The 25,838-nt window shown below is 38.7% G+C and overlaps 1 protein-coding gene across 1 annotated transcript in view; it reads right to left on the reverse strand.

Annotated features, from left to right (window-relative positions):
• The window catches only part of MMRN1 (multimerin 1), a 41,691-nt gene that overhangs the window by 12,349 nt on the left and 3,504 nt on the right, over window positions 1-25,838 (reverse strand). The window contains exons 2-5 of the mRNA XM_030271722.4: window positions 15,219-15,338; window positions 12,973-13,079; window positions 6,333-6,431; window positions 2,568-2,741 (exon numbers count right to left, since the gene is read on the reverse strand). Coding sequence (XP_030127582.4) covers window positions 2,568-2,741; window positions 6,333-6,431; window positions 12,973-13,079; window positions 15,219-15,338 — 500 coding nt within the window. The remainder of the gene's footprint in view (window positions 1-2,567; window positions 2,742-6,332; window positions 6,432-12,972; window positions 13,080-15,218; window positions 15,339-25,838) is intronic.

Consider the following 25,838-nt stretch of genomic DNA (forward strand, 5'->3'; position numbering starts at 1 on the left):
TGACAACTGGGTATATTGTTAAGCTTGAGCTGCAAATACATGTGCGCACTCATGGATGTAACTCAATTTCTCTGTTGCTCATTTTGAAACAGAAAGGTCCAAACTACCTCTGAACGTTAAAGATCTCTTGCACTTTTTATGAGATTATAAATTTTAATTTTAGCTTCCTGGTTGAAAACCAAAGGGTTTTATTACTCTGTGTCAACATATACTCTCTTTGCAGTTTCAATTACTTGAAGAATAATGAGCAAAATAAATTTATTTACACAGGAGACTGGATTAAGGTTATATGTGCAGGTGCAAATGACATTTCTGACTTGGAAGTGATTAACACTCCATTATTGAGTTCATTTTGAAAGGAGTGTACATTTTAATAATGAAGAGGAAAGGTATGTGTTAAATGGAGTTAAAGGAGGAAGAAAATAATCTTTTTAATATTAAAAAGAGCACAAAGTTATTTTCCCTAAGTAACAAATGGGAACAGCTTCCTGAGTACTGAAAGCAATTTTTAAAATGCACAACAGGTTTCATTAACTAAACAGAGGAGTATATCAGTTACTCCAGTGAGTGTTGCCCTCTGTCAGCAGATGACATGTTTGTGTCACTGAAGTCATAGATTAAACCAAGAATTAAAGACTTTTTAAACTGTAATGAGTTCTTTTGTCACAGAATCAGACCTCACTCCTAACAAACCTTGATACAAAGCTGGGCAGAACATTAAAACTTCTGTGATAAGAAAGAAGGCCATGTATGGACTGTGAGAAAAGGACCTGGCACCAGAGGAAGAAAATTGAAAAGTAGGTGAAGTAGGAAAATGCCTGAATAGCATAAAGCAAGTACAGACTTGGCTGTGCTTCAAAAGCAGATTACTTCAGGATGGTAGTGGTTCTGGGAGAGTTGTGGTTTGCTTCAGGTGAGATTCTAAGAGTAATTTGCAGCAAAGTACAATGTCCAGTGTTATAGTGGATAGTATGGGAGATCCTTTCAGGTACAGCTACTTTATGCATTTGCAACTGACTGATATTTCCTGCGCAGAAACTGCACTTGCCATTTGTCATTGCACATAGAAGCCAACAGACACACCAACCTTTTCTTTCTCCCCTCCTTTCCTCATTCCTGCTGTTTACCTGTTTAGAAGCCAAGAATAACCTGTGTTGGAATGCTCATAATTAGAGCCAAATAATGTAGTTGATGGCATCTTTTTCATTGGTGCTATATTTAGTTGATTAGGAGATAGATTGAGAATATAAATCAAAAAGAGGGACATCAGCAGGAGATTTTTTTCTGAGCAGGTATAATATAAAGCATTACAAGCAAAACCAATAGAGGCTTGAAGTGCATTTTCAAAGAAGGAGGGTTTTGGACAGCAGATTTTAATTAAGACTTAGACCCTGAAACACAAGGAGTGCCAAAGCAGAAACACAGGATGCTGAAAAACATCTCTTAGACTAGCATGAAAATGACAGCTAGAACAAGAGAAATAGAAAAAAAAAAAAAAAAAAAAAAAAGAATGAGGAGAAAGCAGAAGAGAAATAGAAAATATTCAAAGACAGATTAAATGTGCACCTAAAGGTCAAGAATGCCATCTAGCAATATGTGGAGGGGTGAAAGCAGGTCACCGATCAAGAGATGAAATGAACTTGCATACAAGAGAGCCATCTAGCATGTGGCAGGAGCAGCTCAGGAGACAGAGGACTGAAAATACAAGAAATGGGACCCAACTTGGAAATCTGAGCGAGATACAAAACCACTTATTGTTTTGTTCAGTTTTATCTCAATGTAAGGAGCTCCAGAACCTCTGCTCTATTTTTAAATAGTAGAAAAGTTATCTGGATTCTTAAGCGTAAAATACGGTTTGGGAAATATTCTTGAAAAATAAGAAAAATGTTGCTCATTGAGGAAATGAAAGTTTCAGTCAGAAGTAAAACAGTACTTGTTAAACAGCACTTTCAGCTGGGTAACACACAGATCTTGCTGCAGGATTCACAAAAAATGGATGCATAATTCTGCTGGTGAGGAACTACCCAAGCTCCTGATCTCTAGCTATGTCTTTCTCATATACTAAACATGAGTACAGGTGTTTATCAAAGATAGCCTAATACAATCAGGGACAAATTATTCAGCAGAATGTTTGCTGTATTATAAACACAACCACCACAGAATTTCTTAGTTTGCCCTGTGTGTGTGAATTATGTATTATAGAAGATTTGTTAGACTTGGTAGGAAAACAAATATTATATTTTTTAGCAGCTGCCAGATAAACAAAAACAGACATAAGAATATTTGCAGATACTTTAAGTAAATGAAAATGCCTTGATAGTGGCTTAAGCTGCCATGTAGATGATGAAGCACCCAAGAATATAAATTTTTTGTCATTATGAAAGACACCATAGTGAAAGTTAAAATAAACAAATTCCTCTCTTATGAAATGAAATTTTAAAAATTAGTTCTCCCAACAAGTGTTGAGTAATAAAATAGAACAGTCTATGAAGTTTTTTAGCTTTCTTTTTTTTTTTTCCCTGGCACTTCTAACAGGGTGAGTGATTACATTAATTTATTTTTCTTACCTTTTAGAAAAGACTGGAAGTCTCTGCCCTTATCTTCATTGATTTTGCCTTCCAGAGAAGAAAGCATCTTGCTCACATCATTCATCGCAGCAGCAATGCTGTCAACCTTCTTCTGCAGAAAAGTCAGTTTCATCTCCTGACTACTAATCTTCTCGTTCATTTTTTGAAAAAGTGCTTGCACAGGAAACAAAATGAGAAAAGAAACCCAAAACAAGTATTGTTAAACATCATTTAGTGAATAAATAAAAGAAAGTATAATTGACTGAGAGCTATTAGCTAAAAGTGGGGTGAAAATTTTCTGAAGTTTTAGTTTTGAGTAAGTCATCTTGATTTTTGTCGTGTTAGTGAGATTCAGCATCACAGCAGTTACTAATTACTGAAGCATATGCATCCATTATAAAGTATTTATGATTCTACAAGAGTATTCTGAATGGTTAGCTTATTTTAATCAACATAATGCCATTCTTCTTCCACCTACCACCCTACAGAGTATTCAGTTAATTTTCATTTAGTCAATCCCCTTTAACACAATCACAAAAGCATTCATTTTTACTCACCATTTATAACACAACTTCATGAATTTGCAAGGCTTGTGTCTGAAGGAATACATTATCTTTCCATTGTTAGGGTCAAAATAAAGACTTTTTCAAAACACAAGGCAGTAAGGCAGAAAAACAGCTAAAAGATCAATTACTTTGGAACAATGATTAGTCTATCATTAAAAATAGAAGCTTAACCTAAAAAGTCAAGTTTGTTTTAAAACCTGCCCAAATTGTTCTTGACACTTCTAGTCCCCTCAGAAATAAAAAGGCCTAGATGGATGATTTTAAGATAGGTAATAGTGAAGGATGCCTCAATGTAGAAAATTAGGACTCCACATGACTTCAGCCAGCCATCTGAGTTTGACAGGGGACAGGTATCAAATTTAGTCTGGATTTTCAGACGATGCTGACAAAATTAGATGTTTGAATTCCTGTAAACAAAGCTAGAAATTCTCCTTTGATAATTGCCTAAAACCCTATGTTAGGCATATGATATATTATCTCAAATGATGTGGGCTATACTATGACTTAAACTGCTATGGATGAGATTCTTTAGCATTGCATACAAATATTTATAAGTGTAAGTTTACACTATTCCTATTGATCCTTTGTCACTTTTCATTACAGCACCAGTATCTATTCCTATGGCAGCAAACAGCTCTAATCAGAAATCCTGTGTAAGTACAGGGGTCCAAAGGCTCCAAATCCCCCAAGCAAGTTATATGCAAAAGGGCATATTGTTCTGATGATTTGTATTCTTTAAAATTCTGGTATGTAAAGATAGGTACAGATGCAGATGAAGCAGGCCAACACTCATGAGAATGCTCTCATGTAGAGTCATATTGCTTGTAAAGTCCATAATATTAAGAGCCTGGAGAATAAGGCTCTTTCAGGTAAGGATATTAGGATCTCCGACTGTGTTTTCTGACCAAGGTATCTACTTAAACAGACAATAAATTATTTCTAACTCAACCACCTCATTTAGACTCTGGCACTTCTTCTGACTGGCGCTGCAAAGACAGACCATTGATAGACCTTTGTCTTCATAATACAGCTTTGTGAGACACAAACAGGTCTGGACACTTCTGCTTGAATTGTTACTATGAGAAAGGGATTTGAATTCATTAGCGGCTCTCACACAGTCACCCAAAGTGATAACTAACTTGTAGGGTGTAATGCTTTTTTTAGCTTGGTTTCTACCAGTTCCCACTGAGGGAGGAAGAGAAGTTGGATGAACCTGAAAGTGAGGTTTTATGCCTGAAAGTGGCACGGCTGCAAAGTGAGACCTGGGAGCAGAATCTGGCTTGTAGAGCCATAGCAGGTGCTGATGGAATGACAGACCACAGCAGTGAGCCCTGGCTCCAGGCTGTGTTTGCAGGGTTGACAGCCAGAACAGGTATATCCCTCTTTCTAGACTGACCCAATTTGATTTTAAAGTAATTTGAAAAGCAATTAACATGGAGGTTAGAGATTCCAATTTCAGATTTATTTCTCAGAGTATAATTCCTAACAGAAGTGGCATGTCTCAGTGCTCTATTGATCAAGCCCACTTTTTCATAATAGGCCCTGTCTGCATCCTCCTCTTGCCAGCCCTGAGAGATTTGGTTGCTCACACAGTATCACCAAGGTACAACAGCCTAAATCCCTTTCAAAAATACCACTCTAAATCTCCATGCCAGATTCAATCTTTCCCTCTCCTTTTCCTCCTCTCTATTACGATCTAAAATAAAGCACATACATGCATATAAGCACATGCATGTGTGAAATCTCCATAAATCTCTGTAGCAATCTTAATTATGACATCCTGTATGCATTACAGCCCAAAAGAAGGTATTTAAAGCTGCAAAACACAAACCTGTGAATACAACCTGATTTATTTATTTGCTTCAGGAGAATGTTTCTGGATATAGGCCAATAGGTGAGTGACAACACCACCACAGTGTGGAATAGATGTTTGTTATACAAAATGCCAGTGTAGACAAAAACAAGCATCAATAGATTCAAAAGAAAAGGAAGGTAGTAAAAAAGTTCAAGGAATATGTTTCCATTAAACACTCCTTCACATCACGGCCATTTTTTGGCACCTCAGCATGAAAAGTACATGAAAAGTAGAAAAGGGCCACCAATTGAGACCAGGCACACATGGCCAAAGTCACGTGCTGCCTCCAAAAATTGTGAATGTTGCAGGATTATTCTAAGACCAAAGGTGCCATCAACTAGGACACTGGCTGCCCTTGGAGCCCCAAACTCTGCCTCTGACCTGACCCGACCCCAAAACACTGGGACAATGAGGTTTTATCCCCATGAGAAATAGCCATCATTCATGTTGCAGCAAGTATAGCTGACAGTGCAGTGTTGCCTCCTAAAATGGCAAACATCACATGATTTCTCCCAGAACAAAGCTTCCAGCAATTAGCAACCAAAACATGGAGAAGCTTTTCACACAGCAGTCATCTAACATAGGTTCTCTACAGGTTCTCAAAAAATAAATCTTTTTTGTTACTGAGCAGCTCTTACAATTCTCATTTTTCTGTACATACTTCTGTGAGATAACACTGACATTATAGTCCAAAACCAAAATATCCAGATGATATAAAGTAAACACAATAAAGAGCAAATGTATAAGACAATAAAAAATACTCTCAAGCATCTCTGGTATATAAACTCTTGCTATGTTTCTTAGTTATTTGATCATCCTAGACATAGTAGCTTAAAACATGCCTGAGCTGCCCTTGTTAAGGTCTGAAATATCTTTGTACTGATTTTGAATAAAGAACCAATATTTGTAAGAAAATACACATCAATAATCACATATTAAGATAGGCAATGACTTAATTACATTTTATTCTATGTGCAATGCTAGTCTGTACTACTTCTGTATTTGGGCTGGGGTTTTTCGCTTTGTTTTTTCCCTTCAATTTTCTTTTTTCTCCTTCTGTTTGGTAATTTATTATTTTCAATAACATAATAATTTAAATATTTCTATACCAAATACTTCCCTGGTTTTAATTTAGGCACAAAACCCTCTGTTATTTCTAACCTGCTGGCACATTTAAATTCAGTGTCTTCTGCCCGTCTTTATCAGAAGAGCAAACCACTGCACCATGACTGATAGAAATTGACATTGCATTCAGATCCCTTCAGTAGGCAGAGATTTCCCTCAAATTGTTTTTGCACAGATCTCAGAGACTGGGTAAAGGTGAGAGCGATTTTAACAACTGACCTGGCCCACTGGGGTCCTGCAGAGCTCCTGGTGTCCTCTCACCAATAGTTCTGCTGCTTTCAGCCTGGTTGCTGTGTATAACTGATTGCTGTTCTTGAGCTAGAGAAGGGAGAAAAAAGGAAGGTAAAGGATGTGAGTGAAGCACAGAACATGATAATTGGGATGATTGCACAACAATTTTATTCATTCTTTATTCTGTACCAGCTGTACTAAAGCCTAATCATCTGCAGTGACTCTTATCTGCTACATGTAGTGTAGGACCACATTGCTGAAGATGGTGGCTGGCTTTATGAAAGATTTCTGAAGAGTGGCAGGGACTGGTGTTAATATCAAAATAATAATATATAATGCTGTATAATTAACAGAATTTTTAAAAGGCCAGGGCTAAAATTTCTAGAGGAATATTTTAGAACTATATAAAACAGCAGTATAAAGACAATACAGAGATTGTCACATGTAGAATTAATTAGGGGTTTTTAATGGTTACAAAATTAACCGTGTTTGTAGAAACTATTTTTTGGGTTGGGTTTTTTTGGTTTGTTTTGTTTTGTTTGGTTTTTTTTTCAGATTACACAGATCTTCAAACATGGAAATCTTACTACTAAAGGCAATGGTGATTGCTACGTTTTTTTCAGCACTTAAAAATAAAACCAATTTCAAAACATAATCAAATTCTAAGTCCCAACAAATGTAATGGGACATTTAGAACAGGTATATACATAAAAAACTTCACAAAAGTGGCAATTTTGTAAATATTTTCTCTGGTGATGGCAGATGGGATTATCTGTTCTTATTTTACATTTCAGCCCAAAAGATCCAAAAGTAATTTGCAAATAGCTGGACTAACATCATTAAATCAATATCACAGCTGCAGAAATTGAGGTCCAGAAAGTTAAGTGCCTTCACTCCCAAAAAGTAATGAATTGATCAGATAGCTGGGAACAGAACTGAGATTTCCATATGTCCTAGTTTAGGGCAAATTTGGGGAAAACCCTCTGGAAGGAGCCCCCAGAAAACAAACTCCCACAGCCCCTCCCCACCCACCTGGTTCGGGAAAAAATTTCCTCTGAGAGAAGTGGAAAAGAACCTGTTTATTCAACGAACAAAGCAACTCCCCAGCACCAAAAAAAAATTAACAACACCAGATGACAACAAAACTCTTTCCCCACTCTGAAGAGATTAACAAATCCAGAAAAGTCTTTCCTGGGAGTGGTTACCCAGGTCTGGACGCTGGGGATTGCTCTCCAGCACTGGGGATGGCTGCTGCAGATCACAAAATGCAGGATCTCGGTGCTCCTCGGTGTTTCCCAGATCCCAGTCCAGAGCAGGTTGGATGGTATTCAGGAAGAGGAAAGGAAAAGCAACAGTCCAGGGAAAGAATTGGACTGCTTAGCTAAACTAACTAGGAAGCAAAGGCAAAAGCAGAAGCAAGCAAAGCAAGCAGGAAAAGCAAGCAAGCAAGCAAAGCAAAAGCCAGCCAGCCAGCCCTAGCCTTTTCTAGGCAGCAGACCATGGGGGGAGGTGAACCAGATGATAACAAGGCAAAACAAACCTTCACTTTCAGAGTCAGTTCTGAAAGCACAGAACATAATATCAAACGTAAACAGAACACACGATTGGAGATACAAACACCATAACTTCACCCTAGGACACCATATTCCTGACATAGATTCTCTAGCCATCAGGCTTAATTATGCTGTTTTATTTTACTTTTTTGAAAAAAAGAAATATGTACAAATTAGATAATAAACTTACTAGTGTAAATTGATATCAATTTTTATATACTCACTCAGTTCGTGGAACATTTTGAAGTCAATCTTCCAGGAGGAGCATATCTAAGGAATGCCATTTATGTGGCACTAATGTGGTTTCCAGTCTTTAGTACAGTACAAGCAGAATAACTTGGGTATGGTGACATTACTTTACACTTCAAATATTAAAATCCAGTTTAGCCATAATGCAAGTTTCCAGGGAAATGGATTAAAATGCAGAGTCAAGAAATTCCATCTTGAAGATAAATAGACTACAATTAGGACAATATAAGGTGTTTAAATTGTAAATTAAGGGTGCTGTAAAAATTAGGGTAGGGACTCAGAGGAAATTATCATCTGGACCAATAGTTTGATAGAATATTTTGAAATTTCCTGATGAGAAATAGAAAATCCTCAAATAGTTATAATTTCAACAGCTTCTGTTATCTTTCTGTGGCATGGTTTTTGACAGAAGCTAAATTCTTGCAGTCAACCCAACTCATTATACAGAATTTATCACGTGGTGTTGTGGCGATACAATCTATGACAAGAGAGTCAGATACTTGTCTGTGATAAAGACCAGCTGATCAATGTCCTTTTATTCTTTTATTTACTGGTCCTTCTGTTGCCCTAAATGCAGTCACTGACACTGTTGGTGCTACAGATCACAGTGCCACATTTTTTTTTATATATATACTATTCAACTTTCATCCTCCCTAAAAAATAAATATTTAATAATATAAATATTTAATGAATCAATAATATGTATGATAATAATAGGTATGCTAATAAATCAATAATAAATATGAATATTTAATACATCAATATCATCCTCCCAATAAATCACTCTAGAATACCCAAGCCCTCACAGTTTTATTCGCTCTTAAAGTTCCAAGGATACATATTTCTCTGTGTGTGCCTGTTTTACTAATGCTTTAAACAGGTAACATGACTGAGACCAAGCACATAGCATCTCTGTCAGAGCAAAGCAGCCATGGAGCAAGTCCAAAGTGCACTGCACTGCCTCTGATAGCAGCAAGGACTGGAGCCAGTGATGCACACACACACCAGCCTCACCCACAGACACTCACATATTGTACACTCATCACATTTCACTGCAGTACAGGAAAGGTGCTTGGCAAGTAGCATTAGAAATTCAGGCTTTTCATTTGTGAAACAAATTCAGAGGAGTCACTGGCAATATAGCTTCTCCTACATCATTCTTCCAGCAGGGCTCAGGCCTTTTCCAAAGGAATCACTCCAAGACATCATATGGTGATTACATTTATGTGCCCCTTATTCCCACAGCTGAGATTTCCCATTGTAGATGCCGGATAACAGCAGGTGTGATGGGAGCACCAGACCAAAAACCTAATACACATACTCTTTAGGGTAGAAATAGCCATCAAATTACTTATATTTGAGACCTTTTAAAAATTAGATATGCCATGCTCAGTTTAAACAAAGGAAAAAAGATAAAAAAGAAAGAAATTCAACTGAGGCACGCAGACCTTAAAGGTTCTTAAAGCACCTTAAAGGTGTCATTTGCAATAATAAAGCACCACAAACAAAACCAAAAAAGCAGCAATACGAAATCCTGAGCAATGAGTCCTTCCTGTTGTACTAGAAAAACAGGTAGCACATACAGAAATTTAACATTAGGTGTCTATCTGTGGGAATCCAGGGCTTCCCTCTGTCTGCTCTGGAGGGCCTGGGACCCTGGCAGGGGGTCAGGAACCCCCCTGTACAGAGCCCCGAGAGACACTGTCTGTGATCTCTGTCCATGGAGAGGAGTTTTCAATCTCACAGGATGAATTACAAGCTTTGAGTGTTTGATATGAGTAATAATTAAGTGTGGCACGGGTGCAAAAGTAAAATTTTAGGATTCTAGATTAGGGGTTCTGAGGGGACAAGATGGAGGAAATTGGGTCTGTCTTGTCCTTTTCCTCCTTCTTCATGCCCTCCATGTTTCACTGTAGTGTTGGCATTTTTCTATTGGTTTAGGCTGGGGACACACTATTCAACGTAGATGATAGATATTGGCACATTACTGTAAATATAGTACACCTAGTTTCTGGTATATAATGTTTGTACCATCCCACTGAGGGGCAGAGCCCCACACGCTGCCCTGCAGGACAGACCTACGGCAGGGCAGCAGAACATGTTAGAGACAAGCAAGAATAAACAACCTTGAAAACAGCACAGACGAATTATGGCTCCTTCTTTGGCAATGGGGCAGAAAGACAGAGACTTTCTACAATCTCGGAATCACCAATACCCACAGATTCCGACATCTATCACCCAATATATTGGCCTGGATGTATAATTTATTGTCCCATGTATTTTTAAAAATGGCACTCAAAACCATTCCAGGGAATATTAAAAAAAAAAAAAAAAAAGAGATTGCGTCCTTTTGACTCAATTTATCTTTGATGAAGCAGGAGTGGCTGAAGGCGTTTCCCAGAGTGGGGGGTTAGGCAGTTTCCTCCCGTGTTCCAAGGCGAATTCCCACCTTTTCTGCGTGCCGCTCGCCGCACGCATAGGATAGGACATGGCACGGCCATCTGCTGGGGAAACAGCATCACTGCCACTCCAGGGAATTCCGTGCTGGCAGCGACTGTGGCAGAACTTTGAATTTGGTGGCTCCGAATGTGCATGGGGGAGCCAGCATTTCATTACTATACACACAAAGTTAAAATAAAGCTGTGTTTAGCAAAAGCGACATGTCGTGAATCTGGCTTTGCTCCCAGTTAAGCATTTGATAGTCTGAGTTCAAAATGATGCTTTAATTGTTGAATTGTCCATATTGACTTGTCTCGTTAGACTTATAAAAATTACCTCCACATTTTTTCATACTTATAAATTTTCTTTAAAAATTGCATTGTCCATACTGGAATAGGATCCATGTCTTAGACAATTTGGTCTCATGTACTGCCACAAGGAAGGTAAGGTTACAAATACTGATCTGAACACATCACTTCCATCTCTCTCACTACTGTACTACCCTGAGAAGCATCTGAAGGCAAGCAGCTACAATGGGGCTACCAAATAAGACTTTCTGGTAATAGCTATCAGGTGGTGGTAAGTAGTTTCTCCTGCCTAGACTATCAGACTGAAATAGTTACATATGACTTCACTCTGTCAGACAGAAGCTAAACCAGAAGGCATTTTAAATCAGCATTTGCTACAAGCAACCCACATCACACTAACAGGGCCTTTCCAGGATCTAAAGGATTGTCAGAACACCCCAGTTCCCTTGGCACAGAAACCCTTCAGCAACAACTCTGTTGTTGAACAACAGAGAGGCCAAGTGGGAGGCTCAGTGACTCAGGAGAGCCTCACTCAGCACACTCAGCATTTCTCCGCTGCTGTTGTGGAGCACAGGAAGACAAGGCTATTGGGCTCCCAGCTGTTCAAGTTCATTAGCCCACATCCCTTCATGGGAATTGAATAATACAGGCAGGCTTGTGCTGGTGGTCTGCTCCTCATGGGAGGCAGGATTCCAGAAGCAAGGAAGGAAAGCTTCTCTGACATAACACCTTTCATCCCAATCTCTTTAAGCACTTCTACAAGCATTAATTAATTAAATATCCCAGTACCCCTGTGAGATGACTGTCATCTCAATTTTCTAGATGGGTAAACTTGGTTATGCAGATTATAAGTGGCTTCCCCAAGTTATTCAGCAAGCCAGAAGATGTTTGAAAATAGAACCCAGGAGATGTAACACCCGTCCCTGTAACACTTCACAGCACTTTCCTTTATTCTTATTTTTAACATAGATGCCACTACAAATTGAGTTATACAGATTTTCTTCCTGGTCAATGTTTTCCTGTTATTTTGATGCCATTTCAATTTTGTCAACTGTGACCTCCCCCTTCAATGCTACCCTTTACATTTTTTTAATCTATTTTTGCTAATATTTGCTCTTTTCTGAAAGGAAACCTTTAAAACATTTGATCCATGTTCAGTGGACAGCCCTGCTGACCAACTGTGCTCTGTTATATCTGTTAATAACTGGCTCCACACTTCTGTGCAGAGGAGACTTTTTGTGCCTGCCAAGGTCCTGGCTCTTTGGCGCTGAAATTTCCCTCCTGGATGTGAACAATAGCAATTTTTCTTCATTCCTCTACATTAATTTTTAATCACAGCCCTTTACTTCACCGCTGCTGATTAAATTCCCTATCATACCTAATAGCCTTTCTTGCAATATTCATTCATTTAAAACCTGTATGCTGATGCCATATCTAATTTTTCAAGGACTGCTTGCTTAAGGCCAGCAGCAAAGAAAGAGCTTTTATACAGATGTAAAATTACAGTATGATGCCACATGTTTGATCACCAGGGCAGAGGTAAAAGGCTACTCTGTCAAAAAGGGCACAATTATACAGGGATACCTAGAAATAATATCTATAAAAATTCAGTCACTGTTGAAATGAACGGCAGAAGAACTACAAAATTCAGAGAAGTAAAAAAAAGTTGATACATTATTTTATCATAAACAAAATATATCCTCAGATTCTGAAACCAAAAGGCAAAAGAGTAACACTGCTGTAGAGGAATATTACAGCAAGTATTTAATAGAGGACCTGGATTTAATTCCCCCAGCACTGCAATTCTCAATAACTTAAAGGTCAAAAGTAGAGGCACACTGAATGCAAACTCCATATTTTAGCAAAATTAAATATGGCTGGAGATTTTATGAGCTTTATTTAGAGTGGAAGAGCAGAAAAGATATTCCATTTAGATGCTCTGGAAATTCACATACATGGAAGAGTAAACATCCCAAAGCATTTTAGTTTCCTGTGCATTTTTTCTGGTTTTGAATTTAACAGAAAGCACTGCATTTGTTTTCAACAGAGCCATTTGCTCATGGATCAAACTCTACCCACCTTTGGGTTGGCAGTTTTGCCCACTGTACCCAGGACAGCACTTCCACTCCAGTGATGTCACTATTTTATGTTTGATTCTGTAAGCCTGGTGTGTTGTTGTCTGGGACCTGTGAAATGAGAACAATTTAAATCTATTTTAGGTAACCCAAGAGGAGCTGTAAGATACCTGCATAACTTCATTACATTATCCCACTTGTCATATCCTTTTATTACTGTTTGAAATTCAAAGTTAATTCTTACCAGGGTTTGATGTTTCATTAGCAATCACAGCTTTAATATTGCAACCTCCAGATTAACTGTATGAATTTTAAGGAAGCCTGATGTCTATTTAGATTTCTTCCTGGAATATCTTACTCAGGATTCAAATACTGCAATCTTTGATGGAAGATATTACAATTAATAACCACTAAACTGAAAAAAAGGGAGTCAAAAATACTATTTTCATATACCACTTTTCTTTAAAATTGGTGGAAAAATACATTCACAATAAAATTACACCACATCAGCACACATTCAGTGCACACTGGAAACCTTCCCTTCTGATTATTTTAACCAAGATTATACAAACATTAATCCAATAAAGTGTGAAAAATTCCACTCTGGATTTCAGGGAAGGGAGAGCCTTTCTATGTAACTGTGAGGCCTCAGTTATTACTTTTACAGCATGCAACTGCAGAGGAAGCAGCAATATTTTTATTTCTGTGTTCCAACAGACTCTGCATGTCCTGGCTACCCCATCACTTTTCCTAGGTTTCTTAACATCACAGAGAAGTCAGTTTAAAATGAACATACTGCAGTAGGGCATACAGAATAAACTATAGCAACTCTCCTTGCCCTTTTAAGATGTTAAATACAAAGTTCAGACAAAAATAATATCACATGCTGTTACTAGTTATAAGCACTAACACAAAGTACACCTAAAATCTCAGAAAATATGATGATAAAACAGTTACTGAATTGTTTTGTACACAAGCCCTGATAAATCATGCCAGAAAAAGAGACAAATTTAAAGGCTATCAGATAAAAAAATATCCTCACAATACATTAAAAAATGCCACCTTATTTTACGCTCCAGTTAATGCTGTCACCCCTTCCCAAGGGATGTAATATTTTATATATTAAAATTCTCATAGCAGCTGGCAGAAGCTTTGCATGTGTCCCCAGCCAGCTTTGGCTCTAAGAAATGGCTTTTTCAGCAGCAAGAACTCAATAAAGATGATCTGAATTCAGAAGACTTCCTGGTTATTTTGCTGTATGGATGGTCTTATGATAAAAACACCTTATTCTTCATTAGCATAATCCATTCCTAAAACCACTCATAAAAATGAAGTGTCCATGAAAGGAGTTAATCAGGAGTAGTGATTTCAAAAATAATCCACGTTAAAAAAAAAGCCATGTGAACAAGTCTCAGAAATTCAGTAGTAGAGCCTTATATATAGAAGCAGTACAAGGACCTAAAATAATTGAATTAGGAAAGTTAAAACAAGATAACAAGATAAAACAAGATAACAAGATAACAAAACTGGCAACACTTCAACCACAGGGTCCACTCGACAGTTTTGCCATGCAGTTGACTACATTTCAGAGTCACCAAATGCTAAGGAAGCTCTATTTCCAGTTTCAACTCAAAGCTTTAAATGTGTTCTGCCATACCACCTAGAGGACAAGTCTTTTAAGAGTCAAACTTTAAAAGGCTTTTAAAATTTTTCAAGAGAAAAATACACTACAATCTCCATTTTGTTGGTGTTGTTTTATTTTGCCATTTTCCAAATTCATGCATTAAAATTCAATTTCACTTACAACTGAAATCTAAAATTTAGAGAATACGAGCCACCCAAACCACAAAGGACAGCCTGACTGTTTAACAGAGGTATTATTTACAAGTTCCATCCAAGCCAATTACTTGTCTAGGTTCACTGCCTGAACAAAGCTGTGTCAGAAATAAGCACTAAACAGAGAGATAATAACAAAAATATTTATGCCTCTCAGGGGAAGTCTTTTGCTTCAACAGAGCACAAGCTTGGAAAACAGCACAGAAAGGATTTTCTTCCCTGCATGTGTTTTAAAGCTTTGTACTTGTGCACCTCTCTTTGACTTAAAAACTTGGAACTGACTGGAGGGTGCCAGAGTGAGGGCATGCTCCCTTCTCATTTCCCTTTTAATTTTTCAAGTTATATTCACATTTACTGTGTATTTGGTTGTAATTAAAGTTCTTGCAAATACTCTTTCTTCCTAGTTCTCCTTACCTCTGAGCACAGGATCCAATTTGCCAAGTGCAAGGCTTTGCTCTGCCTGATGAGAAGGTTTCCAGGTTGTCCACCACAACTGTAGGTATGAGTCTGGTATGGACATAAGCACACCAGTTTCTGTAAAACAGAGAGCATAAAATTGTTAAAAGTACAAACAACCTTTTTCCCCATACAATATGTGATGCTTAATTGTGAAAGCTAAACCTATAATTTGCAAATAGGTGTAAGTTACAAAAATTAAGTTTGTTTGACTCAAACTGCCAATGTTGTCTTGGGCAATTACTCAGTCTTTGTGCTTCAGCAAAGAAAACAGATAATAATTTCTCCACCTCTGCATACATTCATATTGCAAATCTGTATTTTAATTTGTAAACATCTGTGGAGCTCCAAAGACAAAGAAGCTCTTTTAGACTGCAGTAATGACAGGTCTTAAAATACACCTACTTTTCAGACTACAGAAACTGTTTATCCAAAATTCAAAGGATTTTTCAGAGAGGTTTTTAATCATCCACAGCTCTCACTTCATGGATAGCCTTCCTAGTATTTCTCCCTTGCCCCAGCAATACCGTGAAGACAGGTAGACTTTGTTTTCCAGTGTATTGTGAGGCCAAAGCTACACACAGCAAGCACATGCCATGGCTCCACACTTGTGCCTCTGGATGCCCATCCAGAGAAGGCAGTCACATACAAAATGATCAAACTCTAGATCACTGCAGCACAGGGGACCAGTGCTGGTGAATGCATAAGGTGATTTGCTGGTTTTTGGGGTTTTTTTTTGTTTGTTTGTTTTTGGGTTTTTTGTAAGGTTTCTAAGGAGGTTGCAAGAAAATACAAACTGTTAAATCAGATTTTGAAACTTGTCTACAGTAGAGAATAGAATTAAGTAAAAATTATAATGTGAATAATGGCTCAGGACAGATTTTACAGGGAAATTATGCCACAGAGATACATTGGTATGCCTTAAATCAGAAGCAAGTATATAAATGTGTGATTTTCAGAGGCTTTTGGCAAGGTCACTCACCAAAAGATATGGGGCGGGGGGGGGGGTGGGGTGGGAAGCAATCTATTACACAGTAAGAAGACAGATCCTGTTATAAATAAATAAGGCATTAAATCAGAGAGATGAAAGACTAGTTTGCTTCTTCAAGAAGTAGTTTATCAACACAATTCCACATTAATCTGTAATAGGTACTGTATTCATTAACTAGGGGGGAAGTAAATAAATAGGGAGATGGCAGGGTTATACAGAATTTTACAAAATCATTTTGTGCAGTAAAAAAAGCTCAACTTAAAGAATTGCAGAAGTCTCATGATACTGAATTTCCAACTAAGTAGGTGTCAGGAAAGAGTCTTGTAATGCAGAATCAGTTACAAAAACAGGCTTATAGAGATAGTATCACACATACAGTAGTTTTCATCAGGGGAAAAAATAATCTTGGAGTCATTGCTAATGTCTCTCTGAATAGCCCAATATATAGGTTTGCCTTAACTAAGCTAGGTAATCAAATACTTGAAATTATTAGGGAAGGACTAATGAACAAACAGTCACCACTGTTTCAGTACATCAATTCCCTGCTGCTGAGTATAAGTCTATAGACAGTTTGAACAGAGAACTCAGTTTTGTGCTATACCCTAAAGAGAGGTGGAAAAAAGACAAATGAAGAGCAGGAGGGATATGAAGTCATGACCTTCATTATTCAGGTAGTCTTGTTATGATAAATGGACATCAACACAAAATGGGTTTAAAACTAAAAAAGACAAAAATGAAGGGTCAGGCAGCATTCCTGTAACCATACACTCTGCTGAATTTGGAAGCCAAAAGAGGTTTTAAAAAGCAGGAAAACTATTTCATGAAAAAAACTTGCCAATAGGGTATTATCAGTTCAGTTTTTTAACAATCATTAAGTTGTAACTTTATCCTTTGTCTCAGGAAGTCTTCCAGCTGCAGACTGGAAGGCATCCTGAAGAAAGTATTATTGTATTTCTGCTGGTAGAACAAATGCCTATTGGGCCTAGTGCTGACTTTTTGCTTTCGTCTTTAACTTAGTGCAGCCTTTCTCAGGATCATGTTATTTCCTTGTCCATGCTGAAACATATTTGATTTTTGACTTAGCAAGTTAGTGACTAGACACTGATTCAGCCGTAGGACTGGTGGAGCTGCAAGGACTTCAAAACAATATTTGCATATGAGAACTTAAAGTTCATTTTCCCATGTTGTGTTTTGCTGCTAACATTTTCTTCCAGTTATAGTAGTTCTTTTCATGTATCATGAATACATATATTTACTCGATATCATATGTTGCTATGGACTTCTTAGAGTGGAAATCAAAATACAATTAAGACTAGATTAGTTCCGTTTACTTAAGTGGCATTAGTACAGATTTACAGTGCTTCAAACATGAAAAACAGCATAAAACACAAAACAGTATCAGCATCTATCCTTACGTGATTGCTTTTATCTGCTGAGATCCTGCCACTGTATGCACATTAAGCTCAGTAGTGCTGTACTTGGACAATGATTCCTGAGAAAAAAGCAGGATAAGCCAGAAAGATGCTAAAACTAACAGATTTAACCTCACAATATCTCTACTGCCAGTATTGAAGCACTCCCTTTCACAACACACATTGTTTATTTGAGAAATAATGTGCCTCATATAAAATCAGCTTTTATTGACTGCCTTTGATCTGATTTTGCTCACTCACTCCCCACTTGCTTGAGACTTTTCATTCAGATAGTATTTCTTCTTGATTAGGTATAAAAAGGCTGTACTTTGTTTGATGTTTCCTTTATGTTCTCGCTCCTTTAGTTACTGCCTTTTATCTGTGTGTATTAATTAAAGACTCCATAAATATTTACTAAAAGTCAAATGCAGTTACCAAGCGTGAGCATAAAGATTAGGTATTCTGCTCACTTTCTCTGGGGAAATCAGAAGCAGCTATATGCAAGTTTGAGAGACATAAAATTGGCAAAAACAAGAGGAAATTTAAGTCTTTCAAGTTTTGCAAAGGAATACTGAAGTTACTCACCCACACCTCTGGGTGGGTCATGTGGGTCCTTCACAGTCTCCTGTATCACAGAGACGGCAGTAGGAAAGAAGTAATAATGATATTTGAGTTAAACATCAGCAGCAGTAAGCCAGGCAGACAGAGGTTGCAGCTGCATCTCTTCCAGCACACCTCTGCAGCAGCAAGGGAGGACAGGCATCCTCTCTTGCCAAGAGATCAATGGGAGCCAGACACAGAGGGGACTTGGTGCCCTTGGAAGCACTGCCAGGAAAACAGCTATTCCAGGGACTTCCTCACTGAGCATCAGGGAGCACAAGAGTGGGGCTTCTTCCTCAGAGAAGGGTCAACCACGCCAGCCAGGCCCTGACCTCACCAGCAGCAGGGCTGCCAGAGCACCAGGAACCTGCAGACAGCAGTGGAGCAGCAGGAACAGGTCAAGGAGCAGCTCAGCAGGGCCCAGGTAAGGAGCCAGGTCCAGGAGACTGCTAGAGATAAGCACCCTCATAGGGAGAAGAGCACAAGCTCAAGTCTGGGCTTAAGTGGAGTATTGGCACAGGGGTGTGGGTAGAAGCTACAGGTGAGGTTGTTTAGGGCCATCAAGGTTTGTTATCCTGCTCAGTGCAGGCATAAGCTCTCTGTCCTGTCACAGCTGTGGTGAGGGTTCTGCAAATTCATACCCAAGATTAAAAACTGTATTTTTTTTTCCCCCTCTGAAATGCAGCACAGAGATTAAAAAAAAAAAAAAAAAAAAAGAAACTCTCTCAGCATATGAATGGGATACTAAATATTTCTTAACAAATGCAGGAAGTGATTCTGGACCAGACTGACACTGATCTATTCAGGAGGAGCTCTGACTAAGCATGGGGATTTGCTTATAATTTAAACTAAGTATAGAGAATGTAAATATCTAAATTTCTAAATAAATCTCAGCAATTAATTGATGGCATACAAAGTCTGCTCAGAAAACCTCTGAAGCAATAATGCCATCTCTAGTTGTTATGCAGTAATACATGTGCATTCCTGCTCCACATTAGATCTCTAGGAAGAGAAGCCTTGGGTAGCTGGGTGCTAAGCATCCCACCTCTGCAAATAAAGAAGCCAATTATAGGGATCAGACTTTAAAATCTTGGCTACAGTGAGGCAGGGGTGAGGTGTGGGACTTGGGCCTGTGGCTCCCTAGTTTGCACTTTAATCTTGCATGCAGATGTGACAGCTCACCAGAGAAAGGCATGAAGCAGAAGACATACAGCAATATATACAACAAACACAGCCTGTTCTGCAGTGCACATGTTTGGGGTATTTGTCATAGTAACTGAGAACCATTTTACACCTGAGCAAATGGGGTCAATAAAAAGATAAAAGAATGAAAACAGGCATTAAAAATTTGCAAAAGACATGAAAGCACTGGAATACAGTTTTCAGTTAAAAAAACAAACAACCCTTCTTCCCCAGCAAACCTTTAAAAAAATCACTGTTGTTGGTGTTACTATTATTATTAGCAGTAGTAGTAGTATTAGTATTACTATTATTAAGGGTGTCTAGCTTTGAGAAACAGCTATTGGAACTTGCCCCTTTGGAGATGCCTTGCAAAGGAAAAAATGTTCCACTACACCCCACATCTTAAGGTCTATTCCTGTTTTTTAAAGACAGTCTGAACTCAGCCTCTGGTCTCTACTAAAAATGTAACTAACTTGAGCAGATTTTTTCCATTTTAAATATTTAACTCGTTCTTAATGTATGTGAGTGCAATATCTGAAGTTGTGTTTCTCACACGGCCCAGCAATCTTTGATCAGGCTAAATTGGAGGAAATATTCACAGCAAAAGAGCCCCTGGTGTGACTCATAATTAAGTTTATGCTACCAATGAAATAAGCTCATTAAGAGACGTTAAGAATGTAAATATAATTTTGAAATCAAATTGTCTGAAAAAATGTAGATTTGGAAATAGAAGATGAAGCGTGGCGGAAGAACTATGACAGGCTGTGTTAATGTAAAGGCAGAACAGAAGACAAGTGATTTGCATAACAGGACTTTAAACCTGAAAAGCCTCTTTACCCTCCCTGGAATAATTTATTCCAGATCATCAACAAGGCTTCTAACATGCAGATTTTGTTGAGGGCTGGAGGAGCCTAGCATCTCTTTTGCATCGAGCCTGATTTCAATCAGGAAAGCCGTATTAAAAAACAAAACAAACCCCTCACAACATACAACAGAAACCCGGCGCGGAAAGAGCGGTACAAGTCCCCAGCTGGCATAAAGCCCAAGTGACAGATTTCATCCTCCTCTTGCATGTCTCAGCCAGGAACATGCACTGGTGGCAACGTGTGGGAGAGTCCTCGGGCTTTTGAAGCAGCCTCCTTGATGTGGTATTTGCTGCAGTATTTCCAGCTTAAATCAAATTCTAGCCCAGCTCTGCGCTTGGTGTGGTTTGGATGTACAAATGTGACATCCCACCCTCAGGGGTGAGGAAGCAGGGCAGGGGAGAAGGAGCAGCACGGAAGCTGTGAGCACGTCTGTGGCACCCAGACGCTGCCTTTAAGCCTGTTTGTAGCTTTTGGGATCCCTGTCTCCTGCTTCGGAGGCTCTTAAACCCGCCTTTGCACTGTTAAACCCTGTCCTGAGCCGCGATGAGCCGGGCTCAGGGCGGCAGTGCCGGGCACGGCTGGCAGGTGGCGGCCGCAGCCCATGGAGGCGCCGGCGCTGGAGCGCCCGATGCTTCTGAAAAGCGAAATTCAATTTACACCAGTTTTTTTTAGGGTCTCTGCAATCCCCCCTCCACAGCACATTTCCGTCGTAAAATGTCCCCTGCGTCCATTGCCGAGGAAAAAAGCAAATCTCACAAAAACTGCCGGCAATTCCCGTACGTGATTTCTTCCCCCTTACAAGCACAGACCCTTCTAAGTGGTCCTAAAGCCACCCCACAGGAACACCACTGCTAGCTGGACCACAAAGGGTGTAGAATCAGTCCTGCCCCCTTCATATCGTACCTGAAAAAGACTGATTTTTGTCTGTGAGTAAACCTGATTACCCGGCTTTTAATATAAATGCTATTCAATCAGCCCAGCTGAACATCACTGACTCCTGAAAATGAGATTACTGTGTTGCTGATGGAATACAAAAGGACCCAGAGCTGGAGCTGTTGTCAAAGTTCATGCCCAGCTTGGTGGTTGTGCCTCAGTCATGTTGTATGCAGCCTATTTCTATTTCGCAGAGTAGTTAATTAAATACTCACCTTGATTCTACAACAATTTTAATTTTATATTGTGCGCTAAATCTGAGCGAAGGGGATGTACAAAGATGCTACAAGCATCTAGAGCCAGGAGATGCTGGCTTTTCAATTTGCTTTGAACAACCTGCCAAGTTTGGATGAGGAGAGGTAATGTTGATTGACACAGTGTGAACACTCAGATTTATAAGGATAGCAAGCACCCTCACAAGGTTATTTTTTGCTATTGCATGGGACACTGGTTTTAGCAATTTCCTTTCAATTCCACTAGGTGACTACAGAGACTTCTCACTGTGATATGGCAAGTTCTATATCTTTAAGTGAGCGTCGGTCATCTTTCAAAAAGATAAGCTCTATTTCAAAGAGAAATGATAAGCTTGAACAAAACCCACTTAATTCTTTAGGTTCAGTGCCCAGCTTCCTTTGCTCTGGAATGTATGAATCTCAGCTGCAATAAAAATTCAGTACTCACTAGGGACTGACCATAAACAAATCAAATTGGAAAATAAAGCTGGCTGGAATGGAAGAAACTAAAAGGTGCATGTGACATGAAATACAAAATTGTCAGAATCTGTGGGTATTGGTGATTCCGAGATTGTAGAAAGTCTCTGTCTTTCTGCCCCGTTGCCAAAGAAGAAGCCATAATTCGTCTGTGCTGGTTTCAAGGTTGTTTATTCTTGCTTATCTATACCATGTTCTGCTGCCCTGCCGCAGGTCTGTCCTACAGGGCAGCATGTGGGGCTCTGCCCCTCAGTGGGATGGTACAAACATTATATACCAGAAACTAGGTGTACTATATTTACAATAATGTGCCAATATCTATCATCTACGTTAAACAGCGTGTCCCCAGCCTAAACCAATAGAAAAATGCCAACACTACAGTGAAACATGGAGGGCATGAAGAAGGAGGAAAAGGACAAGACACACCCAATTTCCTCCATCTTGTCCCCTCTGAACCCCTAATCTAGAAACCTAAAATTTTACTTTTGCACCCGTGTCACACTTAATTATTACTCTTATCAAACACTCAAAGCTTGTAATTCATCCTGTAAGATTGAAAACTCCTCTCCATGGACAGAGATCACAGACAGTGTCTCTTGGGGCTCTGTACAGGGGGGTTCCTGACCCCCTGCCAGGGTCCCAGACCTGCCAGGGCAGCCAGAGGGAAGCCCTGGATTCCCACACAAAATAGTAAGTGATAGTAAAATATGTTATAGGATATGTTTTTACGCCTGAGAAACAGCTGACTTGTTGACACTGACTGGAGCATGAGGTGTCAAAGATCTGTTTAATGTTTTTTTTTTGCAGGACTCAGTGTCCTGACATTTTGTCCTGTCCATTGCAAAACACAAATTCTGTTCTCATCATTCATTTCCTTTTTTTGTATTACAGTACTGAAGCCTTGGACTGCAAACAGCCTCTTTATTTCATCTGAATTTTTATTTACTGTTTGTTTTCCCAAGTGCTGCAAAAAATTAATTCACCATTTCCACTTACCTAGCGCTCCACCAATCTGTTTTAACATTTAAAATGTTCTCTTGTTGCAAATCAGATCACCTCTTTGATACATAATTGTCCGCTCCATGTTCAGAGCCCTTTAACACAATCAAACTTTTCCAGATAGAATTTAGACTTTGGAGAAGATATCCATTAATTTCAAATCTTTGAGAATTATCCAGTAAAACACATCTGAAAATGCAGACAAACTGCTCTCTAAAATGGTCTGAATTCCACTTTTTTACTTTTGGAATATAAATTTATTTTCCATCTTCTAATTGACCCAGAGTACAAAATTCATTAAGGTAGTTCTGGTCTTGTCTACTGTCAGTGCTTTCCAGGTAACCTTCAGTGCTCACTACTTTTTTAGTACTTTTGAGATCTAAAGAAAAGGAGATTGCAGTATGTCAGTGAGGGTTCTCCATTTTGAGAAATACTGACTATAAAAAAAAAAAAAAAAAAGCCTTTCTAAGTAACAAAATGAAAAATATAAAAAATAAGATCCATTATGCTTTCAGCGGTGAATTTGTCCTTGTTTACAGTGTTGTTTTTGGCAGCTTCTCTGTTCTTGTTTCCCTTCATTAAATTATTAAAAGCCTTGCCAGTATCTTTGTATCTGATTTGCCACTTAATCATACAGATACATATCTTTATGCTGTCACTGTCTGATCTTACGGGGCTCTTGAACAAAAAGGATCTGAGCCAAAGTCCACGAAATTCAAGGTGATTTTTTTTTCCACATGCTTTTCCTCATGAGCAATGGTGCTGCTTACCAGGCATGTGATACAAAATAGATGTTCTGTATCAGATTTGGCAGAAAAATTGACATTTGCAACACTTGCATTCTCTATCTGGCAACACAGATAACGCTTTTGGAAAACATATGGGGATACCTTGCTGCTGTCCTCTTCTTGCCAAGTCTATTCTAGAATTAGAGTCAGTTCTCTAAAATGTTAATTACATTCAGATTTGTAAGAATGCCTATTTTCTCTGCATACCTGAGCAGATGTTTCTGTTCTACCCTAAATGAAGGGTACAACATTGTGTGGCTAGTAGGTAAATCCTAACATGGTGTCCAGTTAGGTACGGTAATTCCAATCTATTCAGAGGGGTGAAGGGACATTGTAGGGATGGAAAACAGTCTCTTCCTAATCCTTGTCGTTCCCATGGCAGGTGAAACAAAGAACAAGGGCAAGATAATCATGAGCATTTAATGCAAGATAGTGTAAGGAGAGAAACAGAAACCTTCCTTACAATCCTGAAAAACAAATGAGAAATAATCTGTATAATGGTGCCTTATCTGATCACAGAAAAACTAAACAAAGAGACTCTGAGCAAGCTAAGTAGTTTGTGAGTGTCTCAAAAACAACTTTGGTGAAGAAGTGATTTTTTTCCCCAGTGCTGTGTTTCCTGTCCTGCTGCAAATAGTCTATCCTGACTCTACTAGCCATCATTTCCTTGGGACCACTATGGGAGTAACACTGAGCTTAGCATGTGTAGGAAAATTGGATTGTGGGCTTACAGGTGATCACCAGAAATACATTCAAGGTGCTGCTGGATGAGAATCACTTATTGCAAAGACCTTCTGCATAGCTGTAGTGCATCATTCTGGGACAAAGATTGTCAAACACACCCTGACACAGCCACCAAGGCAACCTCAGGCCTGTGTAAGAGCTTCTTCCTTCCAGGTCATAGTGAATATACCCAGTGAGGCAGAAACCTAAGCCATGTGTGACCATATTTTTTGTAAATGCACAGTGATGCAAAATCTTAGGAAATCGATTCAAGAATTGTTCTCTCTGCTCCATTAGAAAGTGACATGATGAAAAGTGACTGTGAACCTTGCATTAACTATGCAGTTAAATCAGGTTTCTATGTGCCTCATGTATCTGAACCGTCTGCTGATCTTAACCATTCATTTTAATTTGTCAGTACACTAGATTTCTACCAAGCTGATACAGACAAAAACAATTTCCAGAGAGAAATGCACATGTCTGGTCATGAGAATGAAATATTTCAGAACTCCTATCACATGTGACAGCTAAGCAAATCTGTCCCTGGTGCTGACTCCATTAAACCCTTCTGTGCTTAGTAATAAAATACTGTCACCTCACCACTACCCAAGGTAATGGTAAAAGAAGTCTATAAAGACCCTCAGTGGCTTCAAGATGACTGGAAAAAGTGTAATATGCATATAATAAGAAAAAAGAGTAATGTAGAGCCACTCAGCAATGTGAGGATACTGTGGTTAATTTACAACCTGAATGAAGCTCTACTGTATTCAGGAGCTGCCTTGGATAGTAATTAATAAAATCAGGTTCAGAATGAAAAGATGAGTGTGCTGGTCTCAGGACTCCACCTGAGACTTACTCCATTGCACCACTGTTGTTTAAGCTGCTTTACACAGTGAAATACTGCAATTGTCTCTCTCCACAGGCTGAAAAACATGCATCTCAAATACACTCAATTAAAAAGAATGCATTGTAAATTTTCTTCTTTCACACCAAATTGATACTCAGATTAATGTCACTTAATTTCAGAAAAATTCTCTCACTCTAGATTTCCATTATTTCTTTATTCATTGGTATGGATTGCATAAAACTTTGAAGATAGGGAGCAATTAAAAAAAAAAAGAAAAAAATGCATATTTGTAGAGACGTTAAGTTTCACATTTCAGAAGGTGAGTAAAATTCATTAATAGGAGGGAAGATATGAATTTTCCTTCATCTCAGTCCATTCCAGATGTGCTTCCTATGAAATTTTCTTTTCCTTATGAAAGCTTGGGTGCAGACCCTGCCTGAAGGAAGGATACCTCACCACAGAAAACACTCTTCTGAAATGGTTTGAGAGCAGATAGCAGCAAATTGTGTTCTCCTGTACCTATTCTA

Source organism: Taeniopygia guttata, chromosome 4 (genome assembly GCF_048771995.1).
Source record: "Taeniopygia guttata chromosome 4, bTaeGut7.mat, whole genome shotgun sequence".
NCBI classification, from domain to species: Eukaryota; Metazoa; Chordata; class Aves; order Passeriformes; family Estrildidae; genus Taeniopygia; species Taeniopygia guttata.